Below are 26,453 nucleotides of genomic sequence, written 5' to 3' on the forward strand. Positions count from 1 at the left end.
ATGTCGCGTAGTTCGTGCAAAAGACAGGAACTTGACGCCGCCTGTCAACGAGAAAACATTTTATACCACGTTCTGAAATCGCACCGATGCCAAAAGTCAAAAATTCACAAAGATATATATGTACGATGTTTTAAAACTCAATAGAACAAACTCCGATACGTTCTTTCAGAGAACACTACAATCCACGTGCTTGAAATACGTTTTCACCGAACCGGCGTCACCCGGCGTCACGCCGTGTATCAAACTTTTGATTCAAGGTCAAAGTAAAGCGAATCAACAAGCAAAAACTTATTTATCGGCAAATAAAACACGCCAGAAGTTGTAGAAATGTTTTCACTTACCGTTAGCAGCGAAATATCCTGAAGAAATTTGTCGGAATACGGATCCCAAGCACTTGCAACAACACTTCACTCGAGTATGCCGGTCACTGCGCTTGTGCATTCAAATTCTCCAACCACGGGCGAGATACTACTGCCATCTTACGTGGCGAGAGGTCGACTAGCTTATCCACAAAGCCTGTTCTCAAAGGCAGCGGTTAATTCTTATTCGCATGAAAAGGAGTAATTGATTATTCATTTGAAAAACAGGCGACGATTTATTTAGGAAACTTAGAATCGTAAAACTTTGTAAATTTAACACACTCGTTTTTTACTTTAACGTAATTTAATTATGAAAACGTTCATAACCTTATGTTAACGAGACTTACGCGTTACAATTTGAAATGCTGGACATTTTTATTAAGAACTATTTCCTCGATCGAAGTCATTCTTAGTACTGCTGTTACTTGTAAACTTAACGAATGAAATATTATAACATACCGTAAATTATGTGTAAAAAAAATTGGTATCAAATGTAGTGATTGCAGATATGTATTTGGTTGTCATAGAAAACAAAAAGGAATCGAACGAATGTCATTAGTTAAATAAGATTGAATAGATTTTAGGAGAAGCATGAATATGAATTTATTGACTTTTTATTACTATAGTTACAACATAAAGACGATATCCATATTCTTTTTTCCATGTCCGAAGTAGAGAAATCCATAATGCGGACTATGTAATTTATGATAAAACGTCATTCCAGGCCAAAAAAGACTATGTAAAATCACTGATTGTTTGCCATGTAAAAACTGTAGATTCCAACATCCTGATAAGATATATTAAATTATACGAAGAAAAAAAATAACTTTCTAAAATTATTATTAAAATTTTTCTAATCAAGTGATCACCTGATGGCACATCCATATCAATTGTATCTAAAAAATCTATTGCGTAATTATAATCAGGTCTCGTAAGTAAATTGGTATTCCATTTTTGTTGTGGGGAACGAGCGTGCAAATACGATTTTAAATACGAAGCATCTGTAACACTGAGTCCTTCGAAACTTAAATTTTCAATTACGTTCCCATTGGGACACTTAAACCATGCACCACGAGGAATTATGATGGCATCTTCTCTAATTATCTCTATGGTAGCTGCCAGCCTGTCTTCCTCTTTCAGTTCTTTTGGTATAGGGCCCTAAAATATCAAGAATTATAGATTTTTAAACATTCTTCTCTTATTAATTTGAAAAATTAATCTTTCCAACTGTTTTTGACTTACGTCGTAATACTTTTTAGGGTCTTCGTTTGGCGGGAACGGAGGATTAACGTTATAAACGTTGGTGGCTATAGAAGGATCCCCTTCGAACTTATTAATTGTAAGAGGTGTCAGGAATCGTGCACATTTATTTGCCTTCGGTAGTAACAACCAATTTAAGCCATCCGTACTAATTCAGATATTCTACCTTTTTAAAATGCTCTGTTAAAGAATCGTTTTGATATGTTAACTTACCTGTAATAATATACTTGATCGTTCAAGCAATCTTTTTCAAAACCAAACGCAATATGATAATCATTTCGAACCCCATAGATTTTACCCCAATAATAACATTTTTGAAAATGATTTTCTTGTTGCAATATTATGAGAGAATTTTGTAATAGTTGTGAGTTTTCTGTTCCCACGCATATGCCGGCGTAACCAAAGATATCTAGAGTCTCTAAAAGTTTTAGACATTCCATTTCGTTCTATCGTACCGAAATCATAAATTAGTCTTAAAACATTTTAAAAACAATCGAAAAAATGAGATGATTTTCGCATCTGAAAAAACTGATCGAATCTAATTTATGTATAAGCAGTGTCTTCATACTCCAGTAGATGGATCCGTATAATATATGATAAAAACGTTTCACATAATCTTGTTTATTTGATTTGAAATGAAAGAAAAATGTCATCATCCGGAGAGGAAAGTGATCAATTGACGGATTTGGAAGCAATCCGTGATCGAATGTTAAGTCAACCACGAAGTGAACGTATGCAAGTTAGTGCATGGGAAGATGACGATGATGGAGTAGAGGCCGAACGTAATGCAAAAGGTTAGCTGATGATTTGGAATTGTGTGTTACAATTTTTCACTATCAGTTTTGTAACATGTATATGTGTTTTATAGAACCTGATGCAAAAGAAATTCTGACTGCAGCAGAGAATGGGGAGCTGGATAAAGTGCAAAAATTATTAATGGAAAACCCGCTATTGTTAGAATGTACAGACAAAGATGGTTACACTCCATTGCATAGAGCATGTTATGGCAATCACTTAGGAATTGTAGAAGTATGAATATTACATTTTGAACGTAATTTATTCTTTGACAAAAGTGTTCATAAATAAGTGCATCACTGTTTTATCTTGTTCGTAGTATTTAATTCAAGCAGGTGCAAAGATAGATGCTAAAACTATGGATGAATGGCAACCGTTACATTCTGCATGTTGCTGGAATAACGTTGAATGTGCAATGATATTAATTGCAAATGGAGCAGATATAAATGCCAGAAGTAAAGGAGATCAAACTCCTTTGCATTTAGTATCTGCAAGTTCTCATAATTCCCCTGCTTTGCAACTTCTTTTATTGCATCCAGATACAAATCCAAGATTGGTAAATTCAAGTGGAGATACAGCCGAACAGATTGCAAAAAGAACAGGAAAGTATTACCCAATGTTTGAAATTATTGAAGATTGCTTAAATGTTATTTGAATCTATTGTTTGATATGTTTATTAGATATGTTTATATACACATGTTACAATATTATGAACAAAACAAATTTATGAAATTAGAAGTTGTAAACATATCATTAATATATTATCAGTACATTTATAAATATGTTAATAAGTCTGTATTTCCTGTAATATAACGGAATATAAAAGTATAAATGTTGATATGTTATTAGAACATAGAAGTTATTGTATTGAAAACTTTAGGAAAATAATACTTCAACAGTTGGATTTTTATCCACTAACTACAAATATAATAATTATGTGATATCTTAGGAGTTTGATGTGATTCTAATTACAATACAAAATTATCACAATTGTGACACTAGTGTCATAATTGTAAAAAACATCCTTTTTATTTTATAAGATACTTAATAAAATGAAAACATACATTGAACAATATTTAACATTTACATGTTGTCTATGCACTTAAAATATATTTTAGTTTTATTTACATTAGAGTGATGTTAAATTTACAAATTTTGGAGTACCATTGCTTAAACGTTTCGATCCTTCCCATATGAGAATAGTGAAATCTTCGGTTACAGCATATAAGTGATGTTGGTCTAAAGCCCATGCTATCGCAATTACTGCTCCGCATCCTCTTATACCGTTTATAATTTCTCTGACTAATCTTAAATCCCAACTACTCCATAGCCTTATTACACCATTGTCTAATCCTGTTGCAATAACATTTACAGAAACTCCTTCTGGTGCGTTGCTATAGCAAAGAGCTGTTATTCTTCCTCTTGATAAAATAGATCCAACTGCCCTTGCATTGATAGTAAATACTTTTAATTCGGATTGACTGGAAGACGTGTTTTCACTAGGAATTTCATAAGTAACTGCTATATCTCCGAGAGTTTCGCTAATCGAAAGTAAACGAATAGAATAGTTCTGTTCACAGAATATGGATCTTATGTATGTTAAACTACAAAAGGATAACAAATAAGTTTAGATGTTATATGAATGTTTTTATCCATTTATTTATTAGAATACTTACCTATTTAAGTCCCAAATAACAATAACACCAGTTGAGTCACCTGAAACAGCGATGCTAAATGCCCGTGACAGAAACACTGTCATTATTCTACTTCTATGAGCTAACAGTACAGATGCTGGTGTTAAAGTGAAGTCAATTTTACTCATTACAACTGTGTATGTATACACCGTAATTTTACCAGATAAATGACCTATCCATAGTTGTCCACAATCTGGAGCTGATCCCAAGATTGTAATCTAAAAAAAAATTATATTATGTAATTTGCAATTTAAAAAAGTAATAGAAAATAGTAATGTATCTATTTACTGGGTCAAGACCCGAAGATCTAATTAATGGCCTTGGTGGTTGCTCTTTTTTACATTTTAGTCTTACAATTCCATCTGTACCATTCCATGATACTAAAGCAGCTCCTGATACAAATGCTCCACTTAACATACTTGTGCCTAGAAAGAAACATTATACAATCTAGTTCTGCAAATGTGACTATTGAAATGTTTATATGAAATTAATGATATGTACCCTTCTCTTTTGTATAAACGAGTAATAAAGTAGTATAGCTAGGTAATCCAAAAACATCACCAGTCATTAAAGGAACTAAAGATGCTAAGGGTGCTTTATGTTTATGTTTCCAACATAAAACTGGTTCATTCCCAGGAGCACCAACATAGTTTCCCCATTTTATGCCATCTACACCTTCAATAACTTGTGGTAATGAACTATGAACTATTGTATTTGCAAGATTTTGAATCAGTAAGGGATGCGCAACCGTAAATAATTGCGCTGGTGTTTGGCCATACGTTCGAACCATCGTTTCCCAAGCTTGACGTTCTAAAGGATCTGCTATTTGTTCAACATTAAATCCATAGTAGGTCTAAAAAAATAAATCCATAAATTTAAATTACACTTTTAAATATGATTGTATGAATGTTAGTATCAACATACGGCAGGATGAAAAACATTTATAGCTTCCACTGCTGGTCTACCAGTTTGCCTAAATCCAAATACCAGATCGATCCAATAAGGGAGAACTTCCCTGACAAGATCTGCTTCTAATGCTGCTCTATGAGTAAGAATAAAAAGTCGTGCATCACCTCCACACCATTTCGGTAATTCAACATCTCCAACCCGGTTACCATTTTGTCGAACTCCAAAATTAAATCCTTTAACAAAGTTTGTTTTGAATATTAATTAACTTACATGTCATTTTTTGAGCCATAATTATCTATATTACCTTCGGAATTCAACAAAAATTCAGGCAAATAGAAAAACTCAGGAATTAATTCTTTCACATCTGTTGTTGAATCGCAACTAGTTAATCTCCATGTAGTAGCCAGTGCATGAAATGTTCGATCAGGAATATCAAAATTGTCGTCTTCAAAAATAGAAATAAACTGAATTATGAAAATTAAATCTCAACACTAATGTATACATACATCTAAAAAGCAATTTTAATTTACCTTGATAGCATAGAAACATACTAGTAAATGGTGGTAATCTTACTAGAAAGTGAAGAACTGTTCCAGAATTACTATAATGCGATCCGTAATGGAATGGTTCTTGATTTAACGCTATTAAGTTTAAACCTTCCGATAAAGCTTGTTTGAGATACTATATAAAATGATAAATGATATTAGAAACAATATTTTTCTATATTTTTTTGTTATAAACATAATTAAACCACTTACGTTGTAATTATTTATATAGTGTTGTTCATTCTTTTTATCCTGCACAGCCATAGGGCGTTTGAAATTTCTAAAAAAAAAATTGTTTTTTCATAAATATTTTCCTGATCATACATTTACGTATTATACTTATTATACTTACCGATAAATTTTTGGATTATTTAAATCAATTTTTTCACTTGTATAATCAGCTAATACAAATGGGAATACAGGATACTGCATTAAATCATTATATGAACGACCGGCTAATTTATTTAGACACGTAATATATTCCCAATTTGTTAATGCCCCACTTCGCCACAACGAGATAGCTTCGCTTAAATCATCACCAGGTATTCGTCTCGGTAAATTGCAAGCAGATAATTCCGTTACAAATTCATCTCTTTCCTGTAAGTTAAATATCATTATGAAGAATTATATAATATTTATTTTTAAGATAAGATATATATGTACCTTTGAAGAATTAAATGCTAATAAGTAAGTTCTTCCTGTAATAAGGAATATTTCAATAGCCCTTTCCTGTAACTGATATCTTCTTCGATGCAATTCTCGAATATCTTCAAGGCGCCAAGCTGTTCCACCCACCATAGCTAAATCCAAGCCGCCTAAAGCTATCTGTAATTATTATGTATCGAATTAAATGTATAATAACGAATTCATAGAATAATAAAAGGGTTAACAAAATCGTACATCTGTGTGCAGTAGAACCTCAGGATTATCAGGAACAAAATAAAGACATGTTTCACCAATAAGAACTTCGCCAGATAATTCAGCTCTAGGTGTAACTACTTTGGCTTGACACATTTTACGTATTCTTTCACTAGTATGCAGTCGCTCGATTAATGCTGTAGCATTTGCATCTTGTCGATTATTCGTAAATAAATAAGATAAAGGGGCTTCGATTTTTGCTGCATCTATACGCCAAAAAATGAAATTTATGTAAATACAAACAAATTGAATGAAAATAATTAATATAATAATAATCAAACCTAGCCTGTCTTGATATTCGGTCATAAAAAATCTTCGATCAATGTTTAAATGACACCGCTGCAATCGTATTCTAACTCTAGCAGGACCCTCTGTAGGATCTAGTTCCCAATTTCTTGGATAACTGTTTGGAAAATGCCAAGGGGCTCTTTCATGCGTTAGACGTCTTGCTAAATCTCTCCATTTAGCAATTGCTTGGGCTTCCATCGCTCTTGAATGTTTCAGTCTTTCCATTAATACTTTACGTTCTCGATTTTGTTCTTCCACGACAGTACGCGTTATAGTCATTGCACTTTCTGTTAGTTGTTTAGCAAGTACATCAAATCTGTTGGCAATCCTAATAAACAAGAAAAATATTTTGTAAAATAAAGAAATAAAAAATATAACACTCTATTTAATTTTACTTACCTTTGAATTGCAGGAAGATTATTGTCGATCCATATATCTCGATCTCTCATTAACTCTCGCCTTAGCAATGCCAATTCTTCATTCCATATTCCAGGACTAGCTTGTTCTATTCCTTTTGCTAAATCCCATATACTCAAAGCTTCTTTCAATTCTATACATATCCTTGAATCAGCACTAGGCATCTCATCTCTTCTTTGTAAGAGATCCCAAAAAAAGACAGCGAACTTTTGTTCTACCTGATATATGTAAATGCATTGAAACATACACATAAGGAAATAGAGAACAGATAAATATGGATTAATCGATAGACTCACTTGTGGATGAACTTCCAAAAGAGAGGACAGAATTTCACGAGCTTTTGACTCTTCCATTAGTGATCTAACAGCAAAAATCCTCGTATTATTACTTTGATGTGGTCCAAGTAACCACACCATTAATTTGGCCGTATATTTTCTTAAAGCGTGTCTGGTTGACCATCCGCAGCTCCAATGATTTTTCTTTTGTAGTGGATTACAAAAACCATGTAAAAGTATTGAAAACAATCTTTTAGTTAATTGTAACTCGTTGCCAGAAGGTGATTCATCAGCTGCTGTTATAAATTCGACAGCACGGCTGAGAACAATGCGAAACCGTTCAAGCAATTCTCCTTTGCCTGGTTCACGTAAGGTTGCGATGGAAGGTGTATGTAAACTGGTATAGCTAGATGATCGAAAACCATGGTCACTCTGTTCACTAGACGTTGTAAAAACTAAAAAATATAATACTGATAAAGTGAAGAAACTGAAATTTTATCTTTTCATTATTTGTGATACAAGTACTACCTGAAGTTATATGGGAAGCTGAGGCTAGATACGATGCTGTACTACGTAATCGGAAACTCGATTGATTTGAGACTTTCACTATAAGCACGTCGAGTTCTCCATCAAAAAGTGCTACCTGTGCATCTCTTACAACTGATATACTGGTTCTATTTTTAATGCAGTGAGATTTTTCTTTCAATTCCATATGGTTTAATATCAAATGCAAGTCTAGGACAGCTTGCATTTGATGATTTCCTGGGGATTCCAAAAGTTTTGTGGCAATGGCCACAAAAAGTACATGAATATCTCGATGAAGAGACATAGAACCACTTTTATGAGCACTTCCTACTAATGCTTGAACTAATGATTCAATCAAACCTTGTTCCAAAAGCATTCTCAAAGCAATAGGATTCTGAAAGTAAATTTTGTTAATTAATTCTGTTTAATGAATGAGACCGAACTACGATATCGTACCTTTGCAATTATGTCAGTCATAAATGATACGATTGTTCTAACTACATTTGATTCAGTAGTTGCTGCTTTTGCTATTATAGCCATTAATGGAGGCATTGCAGCCAGAGTTGGGCCTCGTACAGCTAAATTTTCTAAAGCAACCACCAATGATTCACTTCCAGGATATAATGCTATTTGGTTTGCTAAATGTATAAAATATTTTTGCTTTATAAATTTGTTGACTTCCTCATCACTAGCACGTTGTAGATATATTTGTACGACCTACAAGTTAACCAGTTATTATAATACTTGAATGAAAATAGAACTTACTTCCCTTTTACATCCTATCATACCTTAGCTAGTGCCGTACGAACTCTAGTGTCTGGATTATTAGCCAGTACAAGTAAAAGTTCAGCTCTTAAAACGTGTTTCAAAACTGATCCAACTTGGCTATCAGGTAAAACCCTAACTGCATCTCGGAGGAGTAATAAAAGTCCTTCACAAACTAAACCTTGACAAGCTTTCCTTTCGTCCATCCACGTAGATTGTTTTTCCTATGTAAAAAATTAGAGTTTGCAGTAGATTATAATTAATAAACAGCAGACTTAATTACATACTTACGTTACTAAGAGGGTTGGATCCATCACTAGCTGCGATTCCTGAATCCTCTCCAGCACTAGTATTTTGAGGAGGACCATTTCGGCGTTCTTTTCTTTTAGGCATTCTATTTCTCTGAATCTAAAAAAGTAATGTCAATCGAATTTTATCTTTTATTTTACAACCAATTTAATAGCAAATACGAACCTGTGTATTTGTTAAACCTTTATCCAATTTACTATTTTCAAGAGTTTCTATGGATTCATCTGAAGAGTTGGAAGTTACTGTAGCTGCAATTTTTACAACTCTTTTTTCTCCAATCGGTGGTAACAAAAAATATATATTGTGTCTTGAGTGTGTAATATAAGTTTCAGATGCTTGATGAACCAGAACTAGGTAATCAGTAATAGCTACTAGATGAGCAAATTCTGGAGGTGCTCCCATAAGTGCCCTAATCAATTCAACCACTGCAGTTCCTGTTGAAGAATCAAGTACAGCACCAAACTCATCATACATAAAATGCTCCTATAATAAACAATGAGATATTTTTATGAATCCTTTAGTATATTTATTATAAAATACAGTATTTACAAAAAGTATTAAATTACTTTGCATAGTGTTAAAATGGTATCAACAATTCCGACTCTATTTAATTGAGTTGCGTTGAACTCACGCTGTGAATGTTGATCTCTTAATAATAATAACAATGCTTGCAATAGTAAATTTAATGTATCATATTTTGCCCATGTTCTCCATGCAGTTAATGCACCTTTGATTAAATCTGGATCCGTAATCACAGCTTCGCAATTTTGTGAGACTAAATGATTACCGCTGCTGATATCTTTTATTAGGATCGAACTATCACAGGCTGCATCTAACATTGCTTTCAGAATGTGTCTACCTGTGTGACATCGAGGTGATTCTAAAATGCATAGGATTAAAGATGTTCCATCTTCTGATCGGTACTGATTTAAAAGTTCAGAGTCATTCCGTATTAACTGCAGAACTATTGAAAGAGCTAATGCTTGCTCTTCTTCATTAGAATTTAATTCGACTACCTATAAATTCATTTAATGATGACCATAAGTAGTCATAACTGACAGCATTAAATATTTCTGTATAATTATGCTTACTCTTGCGAACAAATATAAAAATATAGGTACACCGCCCACTAAAATGGCAGCGGGTACAAGACCTCTATACTGTTGGCATTCTAATCGAGCAGAAAGTATCGGAGTCACAGATAAAGGTGGTTGCTGTGAAACTCTATGTTCCGGTGCAAAAACAACCCTAAAACCTGGTTGACCAGGAAATAAATTTCTTACCACGGCTAAAAATAAGCATGTAATATTTATGCAAGAAGAATTAATGATTATCAAGCATTAATTAACAAATATAAATTTACGAAGTAGTAAACCTACCAGCTGGATTTGCAATAGCCTGAGGATATAAATGAACAATATTGGGATTTTGAGCTTCATAACTAAGAAGCAGATTATCTTGCAATTCAGCCAATTTCGAATTTGTAGCATCCATAACTGTATCCCAATCGATTTTGGTCTCGGATACTTTAGTTTCAATAGCGTGTCTTAAGTACGTTCCGCCATATGATTTCCTACGACTTGTATCAAATTTTCCTCCCTCTATATTAGATAAAAATATAATTGGCTATTCGCTCCTTCTCTCTTCCTCCCTCTCTTTTATGTTATGTCTCGGTTATGGTACTCACCAAATCGTATTTCTCGCACACCATCTAAAGCGCCAGATGCAATTAGTTGCTTAAAATCTGGCTTCTCTATGTTTAAAGTACATTCCGCAAGATTAGTATAATTAGGGCCAAGACTTGCTAGGTATAATGCTCTCTCCTTCGTAAATACTGGACATCTGTAAATTAATTTTTAATAATGCATACATATGATATAATTATTAATTAGTAGTTAAATGTCTCATAAGAAAGACGCCCACCTGAATACCATTAAATTTCCAAGATACCAAGCACCAATAGTGCTGGATCCAACTTGTCCTAATAGAACACATGTGGTGCCAGGTTTCCTCACTAACAGTCCATCAAATGGTAATTGTGCATTGATTTCTCTCCACCCATCTACCCAAAGCACAACTTCAACCACTGCACTGCGTTTATTTAAAACTGTGTCTTTGAAATTCAATGCTAAATGATGCCACCGACCAGAAGGAAGCATACCAATTACAGATGTTTCCGAAACTGTTCTATTCATTTTGTCGTCTGGCCGAGTTAATCGTAAAATTAATTTATCTGAAATATGAGAAAAGGGATAAAATACACTAATCATACTAAAAAGTTAAAAGTCTATTTAAAATAGTTTACCTGATTTAAGATCCAACCATGTTTCAAGCACCAGAGTCTCAAATCCGATAGACATCAAATGAATGATCGATGTTGGTGTAGGTGGAGATGAAGAACCTGCTACGACTGATGTACCCAAGAAAAGATCAGACATCGATTGGTCTTTCCACGATAATGTGTAGAGTATGCATTGAATACAAAATAATAAATATATTGCTACATTTGATAAAGTTATATGATGGACTTGTGGCAAAAGTCTTAGAAGAAAGTATTAAATTGATTATATATATTTATATATTTATTTATTTGTTAGTTGTTAGTAAACCACTTTACCAACCTTCACGACTCCAATTATCGGACAGAAAACCCCAATCGGACAAACTCTCATCATCTGAATCGAGTAATGGTGAAGTATTAATCATTGTTCCCTTGCTGCTAACGGGTAATCCTCTTTCAACTCTCAACCACATAGAGGCGGAACAACCATGCAACCAAACAGGCCAAGCCAGTTCTGGACCAATTGGTAGACAGGTTGCATGCACAGACCATGGACTGCATATACCCGATGTAAAATGTCTTTTTCGGAAATTATTTACAAGATTTTCAACCTTTTCCAGGTTCTTATATTCTTCCGATTGAGTTTTCGATAATATTTTCGCATCAGAAGGTGCAGGAAAAGATATGATAAAATTTGGTTGTGGACGTGCAGCTAAACCTAGATGGAAAAGCGGTTCCAACAACGATTGTAGAGGTGGTTCATCAACTTTGAACAAGGACAAGTACATGACTAGTTCTGATGGCGAAATCGATTGTGTCGCTAGCAAAGTAAATACTTCTAGCACAGCATGTTGTAGATCTATAATATTTTATTACGTAATGTTATAAACAGGATCGGTATGTTATGCACTATAAAATAGTTTATATATTAAAAATACCTTGATATTGGGTATCTCTATTAGTAAATACATCCCTGAAGCCATTTAATATCTTTGTGATTACACCTGAACTTGCAAGTGCGGCACTACTCGAAGCACTTTCTCTGCATGTGACTGCAACTTTCCTTAAGCCAGCGGTTATAATACATGCTTTTTCAGCATCCAAACCTCTGCGAAAGAAATATCATTTATAATATTATTATCACATGTATAGTTTCTATATCTCGTACAGTCAAATACTTACTGTTTACTGAAATGAATTAATAAATCCACTGCCAATAGGCATAATGCCGGATGTGCATTTGCATGACCTCTGGGCTCAACTACCGGTCCTAAGGAATTACTTCTTTTTACGGAATTACTATGTAAGCTTTGTGCTGGTACTTCTACGTCTGCTTCATAACCATCATCAGCTGTAACATATTCACCCGTGCTACTGTCATCGGCGGCATAATCTGGTATTGTGTCCAATGTCATAATCGGTAACTGCAACAAAAAATGGTACCCAAATAACTAAATGAATCAGTTCAATTTAGAATAAATGAAATAGAATGAAAGTTACCCTAGGACGAGTACACTGCAGTATAGTTTCTTCTTGAGCTGGTTTTAACATAGAGACTTTTAATAAAACTTCCACGATGACAGCTAATCCACGACCCAATTTAATTCCTGCGTCCATCAGCGCTCTTCCTAATTCCATAATTATGTCACTATCACCTGTATCACACGTTGTTTCATATATTACTTTATGGACAATATAAAATATGCACATACGATAAAATACTACTCGATGAAAGAGAGGTTTAACGAACAATAGATAGGTCGAGATGTTTACTGGTGTCAAGTATTATGTGAACTGCTTTTACGGCTAATAAATTCACATAGCTTGTTGGGATTTTAATCCGCAGCTGCACGCGGCGAAAGAGCATGTGGAACAGAAGCATACTTGGAATACCTATGATTCATATTCATTATATAAAAGTATACTTACTCAACGGGGATGTTAGACAGCACGTTAGCAAAGCCTCAAAGAGTCTGTGCGCTGATTTATTGATGTCTAAAAGGAGACAAGTATGTAAATGTAAATCCAGATATTTTTATATGTGGTACAATCCGTTTTTTGTTTTTTAGAATATACCTGTGATGCTATCCGTAGAGATATGTGTAGCCAGCGTTATAAAAAGCTGCGAAGATTTTTGTGACACGAGATGTAGCGACAGTTGAGTTCGAAATTTTGGACTGTAAAGTGTTATTCCAGCTGCGGTCCTCCACGCGACACTAGCCTGATACAGATCTATTTTCTTACTTGTATCTGTTTCGTTGTCAATTTCCGAGCATGATGTATTATTAATCTTAGAATTATCCCATATTTTTAAAAGGCTTGAAGTTGTGTTGATCGATTCCTTCACGTCACTTTGTTGCTGCAAAGTATCACTTTCTATGATAATACTTGTTCCTTCAACATTCTGATCATCTAATTCCACGTGAGGAATTTGGTTTGTTACTTGTTCTACGTATTTCTCATCGACAAAACTATTCGCCGAATTGTCCAAAATATCCAATAATTCACTCGTTTCCTTTTCAAGGGAATCGAACAAAGATTTAAAGGCAGATTTCTCCGTATCTAAGAGATCGGATTCCACGTAAGTTTTCTTCCAGATCTCGACAAGGACGGCGACTTCTAGGAGAGCGTAGACATTTCTTGTGAAAGTTATGTCTGGTAACAAAGTCAATATTTCTTCCAACCCATTAATCTCAGTGAATTCTTCATATATTTGCATGTTTATTATCAAACAAGATATTGCAGAGAGGCAAGATTGAATTAGAAATTTTGCGATAGTATTTTCTTTGTTAACTATATAACAGATTTTGGCTTTCAAATAGGTTGGATAAAAAATGTTTAGAAGCAATTCCTGTCTAATGTGAAATTTAGAACAAGGCCCAATTTTTAGAAGATGAGCCATTATAATATAACATAATTTTGAATCATCCGGCGTCAATAAATCTGCATACATTTCCAGAAAATCCCAAGAATATGTTGCAGGTCTGTCACAGGTGAAACATACTTCTGATTCCGAATAAGCACCGAGTTCTTTAAAAAAGATACGCTCTAGGAATGTCACGGCTGGGATATAAATTGTCGGTTCTCGTTTCTTTAAAAGAGTGATGATACTAGTCATGAGTATTCTGGGTGGAAAACAACAACACGTTCCTGCCGCTGTAAAAACTTTGATCAATCTGACTTGCAACTCGCTGACTAAGGGATGAGAATGCTTGAGAAGATTAGTGAGTATCATAAAAAGAGACGAAATGCAACATGCTTCTTTCGTAACGGCGCCAACGATCGGCTGAGCATAAGGCGCCCCAAATACATCCGAATGGTGGTAGATTTGAACGTCATTAATGCAGGATTTGTGTTTTGTTCTCTTGCAATGAGCTACGTGCGAAATATCATGTCGAACGGACTTCAAGCGACTCGTTAGCGCACCTATCATATCAATGATCTTTCTAGCACGGATTACTGATCTCGCCGGATCAATGCTTGGCAGGTCAACAATCGCAAAAATTGTTCGCTCCACCAACTTTCCATCCTGGCTCTCCGTAAATAATTGAAATAGTTCTAAAAAGTCTGACAATTTCTCTACTGCGTTACCTTGTTGGTGCAGCAGACAATAAAGAAATGCTATTATTCCGTAAATGGTGGCAAAAATGAACTCTTGCAAAAGGGAACCTTCCTCCGGTGAAAAAACATTTACCGGCTTGCTACAAGCATCCTCGAGTAATCTTAAAGTCATAGGCAATAAACCATTGTGAATAACAGCGGTGGTTGGTTCATTTGCTCGTAATACGCGTTCCAATGCTGTAAGCATAAGCCTAGCAGCCGCAGCTTTCAACGTAGCACATTCAGTGCCAGTCAAGCTAGTACCGTCTATGCCGAATTGTAAGGACCATAACGTATCCAAGGCAAATTTTAGAACTTGTACAGCCGGTGTTTGTTCGGCTGGAGTATCGTAATCTCGTAGTCCTTGAAGCAATTGAATAATCAAAAGACTCGTCTCAAAATTACTAATCCCAGCATCTAGAACATCCTTGGTCCGCTCATCTATGTAATCTCTCGGTGTTTTCTTTGCCGGTCGGATAGGAAGCTCATAAAGTGCTGCTTGCCATTTCTTTTCCTCGTCGCTTCTGACGACTGAAGTGAAATACTCGAAATCCATAGGGTTCAGGCGGATCTTCAGCGTGAGTGATCTTGCCTGATCCATACCATCTGTCAGCAATTCGGATTCGCTGCTCGCGCTTTCCGGTGTGTTGCGACGCGCTTCGGACGTTCCAAATGATTTTTGCTTGCAATGGACCGGCACCTTGGTACCGATACTATGTTTACGACCTGTTCTCCTTCTTGACAATACATTGCTCTCGTAGAAAATACCGTATCGGTTAGATTTCGTCGTTTTGCGTTTCACATGCGACACGATATCTACCGTGTCGACGGTGTTGTCGTTGGAGTAAAATTTTACATAAGGATTACGTGTGGTACCATCTATCGAAGAATACGTGGATTTGTCCAATGAAACAGAATTGGCTTTATTACTCGTTTCCTCTTGTAGGACAATTGGATACAAAGCTATAAGTAGAGCAACCAATTCTCGCCCACAAGAAAGTCCACGAACACCAAGTAATTGTAGAACAGCCAAACAACGCCAACCACGATCCTGAGTCAAATACTTCCTCAGTTTAACAAGTTCGTCCCCGTCGATTGTCTTTGCGCAAAGTTCATGAACATCAGAGAGCAACTCACAGGCTATAAGGGTAGATACACCACCACCGTCGACCGAACTGGAATGGATATTTTCATATTGGGTATTTTATATTTCTATCTTATCCATCGGATTGGATATTTTCTTATTATCACCCCGATACGGGTTATTGCGGAAACGTTCATACAGGTATGCAATCTTATTTTTAATGAGAGACGCGATATCTCCGAGGGAAGTTTTGAAAGTGAAATCAAGTAAAATTTCGGTAACGAAAAAACAATCATGTGCAGGGCATTAAGTGACACTTGTGATTAATAAATTTGTTAAATTTTAGTAAGGTGTAATTTTCATTTTGACGAAATACTAGCAAAGATATTGATCGAGGGTAACTCTCGCAAAGAATGTGTGAACGCTAGAAAGTGACCACGCGCTAACGAAGTAAAGGTGAGACATACAAACGTAAAAAGTTACGTTAATCAAAACCACAGACATGAGATCATATTTTCAGATTGTGGTCAACGACCACTGTGTCGTTATAAAAATCTATGTTGTTACTTCTTTATTTCATTTCTCGAAAAATATTATTAAAATAACTCAATAATAGATTAATTTTACATTAATTCTCCTACAACGCGAATATTTTTAGAGAAAGGTATTTGTTATTTCGACTATTACCGTACGATAAAATGAAGCAGTTATAAGAGACTTAATTAAGTGACATGTAATCTTACCAAAACGATAGAGCATCTTTCACATCTCGACCTTCGTTTATTTGGGCAAGAAATTCCGCGAGGAATATATCCAACCACTGTGATTTCTAAATAGAAAAGAAGTGCAATTCATAATTTAACTTATTAACTGTAAAATAACTCATTAAATCGCAATAAAAAAATTAAAACAAAAGATTATCAAAAGTCCAATGTTAAATGCTAATTACTATAGTCTAAATAAATATAAATAATTAACTCTCTTTTAGCAACACTATGCCTTCTAGATTTGATCGAACAATAAGAAAAACGTTACGACAGAGATACAAATATCACGAAAAAATAGTAAATATAAAGTACTAAATTGTATAAAAAAGAAAACGAAGATATTGCTTTCTTTAATTTTCGAAATGCAAAATGATTATTGAACGTGTCGCCTGATAAAATAATCGGCTCGATAAAAATAGCGACCAAAATATAAGAATATAAGGATTGAAATTACCCAAATATCTCAATTTTGTCTTATACAATTCGATAGCTTTGCTAACAAATGGCATAATTAGCAAGAATGCATATTATATTATTTCGGGTTTGTATTTTAAGAAACATTCATCATCGTATTTTTTGTCAGAGGCAAGCGATTGTCAATTCATTAATTTTACTGATATAAATTGTCTGATGAAAATTTTCTGTAGTTGCTTCAACTTTCCAACTACGTGGGAAGAAATCGATAATGTTTATATTACATGGGACAGAGGATCACTTGTTATTTCGATACACGTGAAAAAATATCGACGAGCATATAAGTTACGCGTGACTTGTAAGTCATCTTGAGACGAACATAAGGCACTGTTTAGCCATGACTGATTATGATTACGAAATCTTGCTTAGTGAAACGTGGTAAAGATGAAGTAAATGCATTTAAATAAAAATGATCATTGACTAAGTTTTTACCGTTTAGATAGAATATTCCAAAGAGAAAGGATATAGATACGTGAAGATAAAATTGATATCGTTGCAAGTTAGTTTAGCTAGTTAGAGTCTCCTCTGCTCTTCGATGTGCCAATTGTTCTATCAAATTTGAATCCTTGTCTTTATAATAACTTTGGCGAAATGAAAAAAAGGGAAAAGGAAGAAATCGCGGTGGATAGAAATTCTTAGATCCAAGGATCGTGTACCTCATAGCTCTGCGGTTCTGCGTGAATGAAACGATCCCACAAAATCTGCAGTTTGTTGATCGAAGCCGAAGACATTACTAGACGTTCTTCGAACTCCTTTTCGTCGTCTTCCTCCCTGTCTTCTGTCCTCAACCGGGTATCCTCCTCATAGCTCAAAAGCTCGTCGAAGCTGAACCATGGATAAAAACTGTCCTCGGGTAATCTTCGAGGATCACTGCTAGGACACGCAACCCGATCACCTGAAATATCGAGATGTCTATACGTTTATGCTTTATACGTTTCGACGTTCGCTTGAAATCTGCACGCATTTGATTGAATCGCTGCGTCTAGCGCGTCGCTACTCTCGTCACTGAACAAATATCCTCTCGCTGGATCTCCGCGGTTTCGAACACCTCGCGCTTATAGCACGTATTGCGTTGGGAGTTGAGGTTGCTCCTCGCATACATGCATCTATGTACACGATCTTTGTATGCGTTTATGTCGATCAAGTACAGCTTACATAACATCCCCACGAGTCCACGACAGACCAGTTCCTAGCCTTCCACGGGAAGCCTGAAAGCTTCTCAACCCACGAAGCACGACCTACGAGAGAGCAGTAACCCCGGATTCATAGATCGCTGCACGTCGCCGTTACCACCAACACCACAACCAACATCACCGCTACCAATAGCACTGGAACATGGTGACACAATTCATCGCCAGTTGTTAACACAACAGTACAAGAACCCGGGTCTACGAGCATCGGCTACTTCTTATCAACCGATTTACTCTGGAGTCACACGACGTTACCTCCTTATCGCTTGGTCTCTACCATAACACGATTCGTTCTTATACCTCGAAGAATGACTGTACTAAAGTAGCCGAACGAAGCTCAAGAACGCATCTACTTATCTTTTCTCCGACTCGTTTTTCCAATTCCCATCGTGGAATCCGCCAAGTTCCCACCAATCAATCGATCCAGAAGAAACGAGACTGTCAATACCCCCGATTGCTGTTTAATGTATCTTCATCCTAAGCAAATGATCGGAAACGTACGTTAGACCACCACCGAGTTTACCACCACCAGGGATCACGACCTCTTCAACTGATCTACACTCGTTCCGGTCAAGTAAATATGACTTATTCCTTTTATTATTAATTCTACTAGAAGTAAACGTGATGGTCATTGATCTTACGTTCTCGAAACTTTACTTTCGAATCGATAATATAAATAGACACAGGACAACTCTAAACAACACGTAAACAGTATCCCAAATGAAATCGCGTCATGCACAATACTAGATCACGTACCCCATTCGATAGATGCAGCTATCCAATTCTATACAGTGACTTTCGCTTATATTGAATTCTCTTTTTTTTCTTCCCTTCTTTCTTTCTTTCTTTCTCTTAAAATATTCTCCAATTTTGCCAGGACCTAACTATCTTACTTGAATGAAATATATAAAATCGAACAGCATATAAAAAATATTTTAAAAATAAATATTTTCACTGAAGTCACAAATTTGTATAGATAGATACGGTCGGACACATTAACGAGCTACTACAAGATTGCTTTGTTGTCTGATTTTGATAAGTCTTCAAATCGAGCTCCACATACGAACTGTGCGACATAAGGAAGAGGCAGGCTAGGGACGAGCCTCTCGCGGGTTAAAGAGGCCAATAAAATCAGTTTTTTTCTTCGATGAAAAAACGTAATCCTAAGAGACAGGTAAAAAACACTAAATAAATAACATATTCATCTCGCGTGTTCGAATTCAACTAGCTACCTCTGTACAAGTCTATACAAGTAGGACATAATGGTAAACCTTGAATTTGTTGACTAACATATATGTATGTTATCTCTCTAATTAAGAAACGTAAGAAATGTAAATAATGCTCTAGATTCTATTGTAGATATTGTATAATATTCCGATTCGCAGGATTTCGTAATATTGCATATTACGAAATTAACACTATTATCTTATTGAAATTACATGTACTACATATGCATAAATATATACATTGAAATATATACGTTAGCGGCATCGAATGATTTTACAGTATTATAATTATCGAATTGTACCATGTTTCCTTCCCACCTAGTGCTAAAAGCCGCGAGAGAAGAGTCTGGTAAACAATGATAACTTGATAAAACAATTCGAACACGTGCAATCAATTGAAAACAGTTCCAGTAGGCAGCAACCATGCAGCCGTAATTGATCAATCTTTGACTCGTATAGACGATTCTTTATTGTGCCGTATGATTATCTTAATAGCATTCTACCCCACTGTTCTTTAATTAGCTTCGCCTCGACAGTGCGATAATAATGTTCGTCTGAGTCTTCTTCTTCGCGAAAAACCAATCGATATTTGTACCGTGTGTGTCAATGAAAGAAAGAAATACATTTGTTATAATGTGATATTTAGTATAACAGATAAGGTTGTGGTATTAGGTTACAATAAGGTGTGTTATTTTTTCAAAGTGATTACAAATTTTCAAAGATGGGTCGTTGTGCAATCATGAATCGATAAAATAAATTTGGTAAAGCATTGATCAACTAATTTAATCGCTAACGGTAATGTATGATAGCATTCATCTGAGCGCCTGTTTCGGCAGTAACCTCATTGATGTTACATTTTGCCTTACCAACATAGATTAAGCTTTTTATCCTGGCCTTGACTTTTATATTTCTCTTGATTAAGAAACTATTTTTCAAATCATCCTCTTCGACGATGATTACGTTTCTCTAGGAAGTCATACCTACTTTCGCTAATTTTGTATATTTTCCATTTAACGATTTTTATAACTATATGACTTTTTCTATAATCTAAACGAGAGTGTTAAATACCAAATAACAAGTACTAAACCGAGATAAGAGTTGACCTTCGATGTTTTTGTAAAATGTTGATAATTTAAGATATTTTAATTTTTTTTGACAATTTTTTCCCATTGAAGTTGGCTTTATTTTCAACTTGCGTCATATTCCCGCCATGCGCTTCACGTTTGTAGTTTCATGCGCAACGAATTACAGCAAATGTCAGGTAGGAGAATGACGAACACGTAAAACAAGGTGGCGAAGTAGTAATAGCAATACTGGCAATGCTTTTGAGAAAAGCATCAGCGATCATTTCAATTGTCTATGGTGTATTTATTACCTGAGTTGAGTGAATGGAATCCGTGAAAGAATTTTTGAACGATTAGTCACAGTTTTGAATTATTGGAATACAATATTGACACCATTGTTCTTGCATAAAGTACACATTACATACGGCAAATGCCATTGGGTACTGGAGATGAACACTATTATACTTATCCTTCTTGTGATTTTTGCGCCATTTTCAAAATAGTGTTAGAAGTGTTATTCCTCACAATATTTTTCGAAAAATAACAATACATAATAACGAAATAAAATACGAGATTTAGAAAATATTTTACTATATCAATTGATTTTGTTCTTGAATAAAATGATCTACCGTTTATTTGATAAGAAAATTTTGGTCAAAAGAAAGGTATTGATTTGTATAGAAATAATGGTTCTTTGTTAAAGGAAAATTTCATTTGAATAGATAGTTGAAGAATTGAAAATTTTTATAATTAGTGATTTAATTATATCTATTATTTTAAAAGGTGCTGCCGCCTGTGCTTACGCGCGATATTTTCAACAAATGTCAGTTTGAAATTTATATTCGTCAAGGAACAACGTTCCATAAAACATTTCTAACTTTTGTTTTGGTATTCTTCCATTAATCCTCTATGCAAGTGTAAACTTATTGCTTTGGTGTATAATTATTGATAAAAAAATGACCATGTGGGAAAGGCTACGGAATCCCTGTGGTTGGAGAGCTGGTGCTAAGCAAATTTCAGTCGATGCAATGATACCAATATTTGCAGTCCCAACATTGGCAGTAATAGCCGCGCAAACAGTGTTATGTACTATAATTATATTTGTTGCAACACCAATATTGGTGTATTACTTGCATCACAACTTCCTCAGATTTCTTCTACGTACCAAATTTTTTTTAATGTGGACAATTACCAGTGTAGTTATGTTGATGCTGATCTTTGAAATTAGTGTTGTACCATTACTAGAAATTTTGCTAGAAGAAAATCTAGTATTTATAATGTGTGTTGTGGGTGGTATATGGTGCGGCTACATGACTAGATTAAATGCAGATTCTGTAACTCAAGAAGGTAGTTTAACTCAGGGTTTAGAGCTTGGCGAAGGAAGTGGAGAACTTTGTATTACATGTAGAAGAAGAGCACCTCCTAAAGCACATCATTGTCGAATGTGTCAGACATGCATCCTTAATAGAGAATATCATTGTAAATGGTACAACTCTCTTTATGATAAAAATAGATTTTATCTTATGTAATAATACAGATATATTTAAGATATGTATTTTATATTTTAGGTTGGATTGTTGTATAGGTTCAAGTAATTTAAGATGGTACTTGGGATGTTTATTCTTCTCAGCTATAGCTTTTATTTATGGTTCTAATTTGACTATGACTAGTGTATGTCATCCATTTATACTTATTGGTACTGTTCTTTTACCAGATGACTGCAGCGACGTATATCATCAATTAGAGTATGTATTGATCAAAAAATATTTCATATTAACATCAATTTGTAGAAAATATATAATTTTGAAATTAATGATATCCAGACTATAAAATTATACTCTGCAAAAATACAACACTTTCCATTATTCAGTCTGAAAGCTAAATTGGAAAGATACCAAGGATTTACAATGCAAACTTTAATAATCACAAGATATTGATAATTGTTGAGACTTGTGTTAACGTCATAAATATTGTAATATCTCTTATTTGCTTTCTAAGAATATAAGAGTTATAGATAACATGACATGCAACTGTTTGCTTTGAGCACCCAATCTAAGTATAATAATGTACATATTGTTCCAGCATTGCCCTTTGCTTCATCTCTGCACTCTACAGCTTGCTTGTTGGGCTAGTGGTAGTTTGTTATTTAATATATCATCTTTGGTTAATTTACCTTGGTACAACATCGAACGAGCGACGTCTTCTGGAAGCTGGAAGTCCATATGACCATGGAATGTTAAAAAATGTATCTCGATTATTTTGTTGCAAAACTTAGATATTAAATGTTGACTAAACTATTAAACTTACTTTGTATGGAAGGTGATACTTTGTACTATGTAAAAGATATTAGAAAAATTGAAACAATTGAGGCCAAACAGCAGGCATAGCAGTATGTGAAAACACACACTTTAATATTTATTTCACAGTGCATTTTAATATACTTTAATACTTATCCTTGTTCTTTCTTTATAATAACAAGGTATGTACTTAATAATCTTAAGCTATTGCTCATAATATTAAACTTAATAAAAACATATCATGATGTAAAAGCGCTGATCTCAGTTATAGTTTTAACTATTTTTATTCTATTATTGCGCACATCACTTATATATTTATTATAACTGTGATAAAATGGCCATTGTACTAATTAGCACAATAAAATATATTACTCAATTATGTTTAGTACATCTAAGGTTTAAACATAAATTAGCTATGATAAATATTTACATTTTTCCTATGCAACATAATGTAAAATGAATAACAGTCATTTGTGTTATATAAACCTGGGCATAGGACTATGATGTAACTTTTATACTTTAATTTTAATATCATAGATGAACTTTAATCCTCCAATGCTACATCTCTCTGTATAGGATCAAAATCAGGAATTACTTCTTGCACCAACTGTCGTAATTCATTTTTCCTTTTTTCACTTTTTTCAATATCTATAGCAATCACGAGATATCTCTTCCATATGCCGAAATACTTGACTTTTAATTTATTTTCATAAATTTTGATAACTAACTTTGTTTTTTCTTCAGATTTTGCTATAAGTTCAAATGTTGTTACCCGCCACAAGTTAAAGTATTTATCTAACAGTTTCATATCATAGAAATCTACTGCTACTTGATATTTCAAGTTTAATTCTCTCACTTGCTGTTTCCATTCTTTAAATATCCTTGACATTAAAATTGTGCGATAAGATGATTCGGCAATTTCAGTTTTTATTTCGTATTGTATTTCTACTTCCTTTTTCCATATCGTGAAAATTTTTTTTGTTAATTTTGTCCTATAATAATCCTCTGCTTTTTTGGTATTAATCCGTAATTCTTTGATAAGCATTACGAATGGTTTCACTATGTAATGTCGTAGAAGATACTTTCGATAGAATTCATCCGCTATACTGTTTAATCTTTGCAATTTTTCTATTTCCCGCTGTCGATTTTGTTCTTGCTCTTTTCGTGATCTTCTTGCCTCTGCTAAAGCCTATCAATGAATAAACAAAAAATTCATCATACTATCTATATTTAAAGAAACCTATATCGGTTATATCGATATAAAGAGTTGTATTTTTAAAAAGATAACAAAGACTACGAGGTGAAATTAGTGTTTATGACACTTAATATGACATTAATATACTTTGACCTCTTGTATAATCTGACCTCCTGTTGTAATCTTCTCTTTTTTCGTTCCTCCTCCATTCTAGCGGCTTCTTCTTTTCGTTTTTGTTCTTCCAGTTTCTGTCTTCGTAACTCTTCAGCCAATTTTACTCTTTTCCGTCTAGCCTCTGCTCGCGCCTCCATTCTCAATAAAAATTTTGGTGGTTCCGGTGGGTGTCGAGTTACCGTTAAAATTTCGTCTCTTTCAAGAAGATATATATATAATTTATTATAAATCTCTTTATATATATATAATATATGATAATAATAATACATATTATTTATGAATAATATATTAATTATATATATAATATTTTTATATTATATACATATATATAAGTTATATATAGATTATATATATCTTTTGAATTCATAGTGATATATATATAGAAAGTTGCCAAAAATTCAGTATTACCTGTAACCATTTTGTTGCATTAACTGAATCAATGTTCTTCTCGTACTCTGCCCACAATTAGTGAGGGCTTTTTTTGCTATGTCCATTGTCTCCCTATTTGCCATCAATATCGCCTCTTGCATCTGTTTCAGTTTTAATTCTTCGATTATCTTGCTCTGTTCGGCTAATTTAGCTTTTTGCTTTTCTATTATCTGTTTTTGAGCATTTAACCGGCATTGTGCTGGTGGCTCGACAATTATACGTTTACTATAAGTACTTTTCTTCTTCATATTTGCATTGTTGGATTCTTTTACCATTAAGTTTTCATTTCTAATTCTTGGTTTTTGATTTTTTTTTATTACTTCTTCCTGATGTTTTATAATTGTATTTATGAACATTTCGATCTTTTGTTCTTCGGAAACTTCTTTTTCTTCTGTTTGCTTCTGAATGTATTTTGTTGCATCTTTTACACAGGCTTTCCAAATATAGAAGTACTTTCTCATTATCTTTAATACTATATTCTGTTGAATTTTCACTTTAATGTCACGGAAACGTTGTTTTTCTATAGCATTTTGTTTTAGAATATCGAAGTATTTCCGTAGAAGATACAAGCGTTGAGTTTCTATTTCAGAATTAGTTTTATCTGTAATTGTTACTTTTATGCTTCCAATGTGTTGTACTTCGCTATCCCCTTCCTTCTGATTTTCTTCATTTTCGAGTTTTAACAAATAATCGTCGGTTTCCATTATTGTGCTATTTTTACAAATAGGATCTATGTATATACTTTCATTACGATTGCTATTGATTTGATTTTTTTTCTCTTCAACTGTTATCTGTGAAGAATTTGTTATATTTCTGATAAAATATAATTACTTTACGATTACTTGAAATTCATACTGACCTTATTCCTTAATTTCCTAGTTGTCCTCCAAAAATCTTCATCGTCCGAGGATATAAAATTTCTCTTCGTACATGTGTAGGGTTTCGAGAATTTAGGTCGAGATTTACTTATTTCCATCTCAAATTTTTTCAGTTCTCTTTCCAAAAATCGTTTTTGTTTCTTCATATATAATTGTTTCGTTTCTTCTTGCATTAATAATCTACGAAGTAATATTTTGAAACAAATTTTCATAATTTTTTATCTTCATTATTTTTAACTACATCATACTTTCTAGTTTCCGCCAAAACGGAGTCATTCACGGATGAAGCAGACAAGTCCTCTCGCAGTATGCGGTGTCTTGCATTCATTATTAAATTTGGATCGAGAAACGTTTTTTCTTCATCTTTCAACATTCGAAGTTTTTCTGATGGATGAAAGATGCTCACTTTCATCATCCGATCCATTAGATTCGTCACTTCATTCATATGTACCATGATAACTATATCATATATAAGTAAAATAAGCGATGTTTGCGGCAAACTGTTCTAAAAAGTCATTCTAGGCTTTTGTTGACACGTTGTTGTTTCGTTGTTAAGGGAGTTATGAAAGATATCTCCTATACACGCGCGTGTAGTCTACATCCCCATTCATAAAATAAGGGCTAGAAATAAACGTTGTTGGATGATGAAACACTATCGACTTCACCTTACATTGCTAAAAAAAAATTTATGTAATATCCTTATATGGTTGTTTTCTATATTGTTGGAAATCTTTC

General features: G+C 34.1%; 5 protein-coding genes and 1 long non-coding RNA gene across 10 annotated transcripts; 3 read left to right on the top strand and 3 right to left on the bottom strand.

Annotated features, from left to right (window-relative positions):
• Positions 1-985: 985 nt before the first annotated feature.
• On the bottom strand, positions 986-2,059 carry LOC132910201 (radial spoke head protein 9 homolog). Its single transcript, XM_060965771.1, has 4 exons — positions 1,833-2,059; positions 1,602-1,767; positions 1,229-1,517; positions 986-1,146 (listed from the first exon to the last, which is right to left on the bottom strand). Exons 1-4 carry the CDS (start codon positions 2,057-2,059, stop codon positions 986-988), a joined length of 843 nt encoding a protein of 280 aa, XP_060821754.1.
• LOC132910204 (ankyrin repeat domain-containing protein 49-like) lies at positions 1,588-3,489 on the top strand. Of its 2 annotated transcripts, XM_060965778.1 has the most exons (4): positions 1,588-1,698; positions 2,177-2,413; positions 2,488-2,648; positions 2,734-3,489. In XM_060965778.1, exons 2-4 carry the CDS (start codon positions 2,266-2,268, stop codon positions 3,067-3,069), a joined length of 645 nt encoding a protein of 214 aa, XP_060821761.1. In that variant the 5' UTR covers positions 1,588-1,698; positions 2,177-2,265; the 3' UTR covers positions 3,070-3,489. The 2 variants fall into 2 exon arrangements, with proteins under 2 accessions (XP_060821761.1, XP_060821760.1); XM_060965777.1 differs by lacking the exon at positions 1,588-1,698 and having other exon boundaries at positions 2,087-2,413.
• LOC132910171 (lysosomal-trafficking regulator) lies at positions 3,422-21,182 on the bottom strand. 4 transcript variants are annotated; one of them, XM_060965689.1, is made up of 35 exons: positions 21,057-21,166; positions 18,421-18,932; positions 17,922-18,160; positions 16,768-16,853; positions 13,417-16,115; positions 13,270-13,335; positions 12,841-12,995; positions 12,523-12,764; positions 12,279-12,448; positions 11,681-12,199; positions 11,365-11,469; positions 10,983-11,292; positions 10,747-10,901; positions 10,439-10,660; positions 10,151-10,347; positions 9,626-10,075; positions 9,225-9,542; positions 9,042-9,158; positions 8,774-8,974; positions 8,442-8,702; positions 7,989-8,379; positions 7,482-7,915; positions 7,168-7,403; positions 6,762-7,096; positions 6,463-6,686; positions 6,226-6,387; positions 5,915-6,159; positions 5,776-5,842; positions 5,591-5,698; positions 5,322-5,481; positions 5,033-5,250; positions 4,610-4,961; positions 4,397-4,533; positions 4,091-4,326; positions 3,422-4,018 (listed from the first exon to the last, which is right to left on the bottom strand). In XM_060965689.1, exons 2-35 carry the CDS (start codon positions 18,425-18,427, stop codon positions 3,544-3,546), a joined length of 10,299 nt encoding a protein of 3,432 aa, XP_060821672.1. In that variant the 5' UTR covers positions 18,428-18,932; positions 21,057-21,166; the 3' UTR covers positions 3,422-3,543. The 4 variants fall into 4 exon arrangements, 3 of the variants coding, with proteins under 3 accessions (XP_060821672.1, XP_060821671.1, XP_060821673.1); XM_060965688.1 differs by having other exon boundaries at positions 5,322-5,462; positions 5,548-5,698; XM_060965690.1 differs by lacking the exon at positions 18,421-18,932 and having other exon boundaries at positions 5,322-5,462; positions 5,548-5,698; positions 21,057-21,182.
• On the top strand, positions 16,021-16,369 carry LOC132910217 (uncharacterized). The gene is made up of 2 exons (XR_009658710.1): positions 16,021-16,139; positions 16,226-16,369. It is a non-coding gene; the product is annotated as an uncharacterized LOC132910217 (long non-coding RNA).
• Positions 21,167-23,419, top strand: LOC132910199 (palmitoyltransferase ZDHHC23-B). The gene is made up of 3 exons (XM_060965769.1): positions 21,167-22,231; positions 22,314-22,490; positions 22,828-23,419. Exons 1-3 carry the CDS (start codon positions 21,702-21,704, stop codon positions 23,018-23,020), a joined length of 900 nt encoding a protein of 299 aa, XP_060821752.1. The 5' UTR covers positions 21,167-21,701; the 3' UTR covers positions 23,021-23,419.
• An 81-nt stretch (positions 23,420-23,500) lies between these two features.
• On the bottom strand, positions 23,501-26,172 carry LOC132910189 (trichohyalin-like). The gene is made up of 5 exons (XM_060965750.1): positions 25,967-26,172; positions 25,700-25,898; positions 24,820-25,631; positions 24,408-24,606; positions 23,501-24,231 (listed from the first exon to the last, which is right to left on the bottom strand). The coding sequence occupies exons 1-5, from the start codon at positions 26,170-26,172 to the stop codon at positions 23,587-23,589; spliced, it is 2,061 nt and encodes a 686-aa protein (XP_060821733.1). The 3' UTR covers positions 23,501-23,586.
• Between the last annotated feature and the right edge of the window lie 281 nt (positions 26,173-26,453).

The sequence above is a fragment of the Bombus pascuorum genome, chromosome 8 (assembly GCF_905332965.1).
Source record: "Bombus pascuorum chromosome 8, iyBomPasc1.1, whole genome shotgun sequence".
Taxonomy (NCBI): Eukaryota; Metazoa; Arthropoda; class Insecta; order Hymenoptera; family Apidae; genus Bombus; species Bombus pascuorum.

Bases quoted from the DNA above. Each gene is read 5' to 3' on its own strand.
- LOC132910171 (XM_060965688.1), bottom strand. The intron at 7,097-7,167 runs GTAAGTAAAATT...CTTGTTTATTAG, and splicing joins AATCTTCCTGCAATTCAAAG to GATTGCCAACAGATTTGATG. The intron at 4,019-4,090 runs GTAAGTATTCTA...ATCCTTTTGTAG, and splicing joins GTTATTTGGGACTTAAATAG to TTTAACATACATAAGATCCA.
- LOC132910201 (XM_060965771.1), bottom strand. From the start codon at position 2,059: ATGGAATGTCTAAAACTTTTAGAGACTCTAGATATCTTTGGTTACGCC. The intron at 1,768-1,832 runs GTAAGTTAACAT...TATCTGAATTAG, and splicing joins GATCAAGTATATTATTACAG to TACGGATGGCTTAAATTGGT. The intron at 1,518-1,601 runs GTAAGTCAAAAA...TTGATATTTTAG, and splicing joins ACCCTAAAAAGTATTACGAC to GGCCCTATACCAAAAGAACT.
- LOC132910189 (XM_060965750.1), bottom strand. From the start codon at position 26,172: ATGGTACATATGAATGAAGTGACGAATCTAATGGATCGGATGATGAAA. The intron at 25,632-25,699 runs GTCAGTATGAAT...AATTCTTCACAG, and splicing joins CTAGGAAATTAAGGAATAAG to ATAACAGTTGAAGAGAAAAA. The intron at 24,607-24,819 runs GTAATACTGAAT...TCTTCTTGAAAG, and splicing joins ATGCAACAAAATGGTTACAG to AGACGAAATTTTAACGGTAA.
- LOC132910199 (XM_060965769.1), top strand. From the start codon at position 21,702: ATGACCATGTGGGAAAGGCTACGGAATCCCTGTGGTTGGAGAGCTGGT. The intron at 22,232-22,313 runs GTACAACTCTCT...TTTATATTTTAG, and splicing joins AGAGAATATCATTGTAAATG to GTTGGATTGTTGTATAGGTT. The intron at 22,491-22,827 runs GTATGTATTGAT...ATATTGTTCCAG, and splicing joins GACGTATATCATCAATTAGA to CATTGCCCTTTGCTTCATCT.
- LOC132910204 (XM_060965778.1), top strand. From the start codon at position 2,266: ATGTCATCATCCGGAGAGGAAAGTGATCAATTGACGGATTTGGAAGCA. The intron at 2,414-2,487 runs GTTAGCTGATGA...TGTGTTTTATAG, and splicing joins GGCCGAACGTAATGCAAAAG to AACCTGATGCAAAAGAAATT. The intron at 2,649-2,733 runs GTATGAATATTA...TCTTGTTCGTAG, and splicing joins ATCACTTAGGAATTGTAGAA to TATTTAATTCAAGCAGGTGC.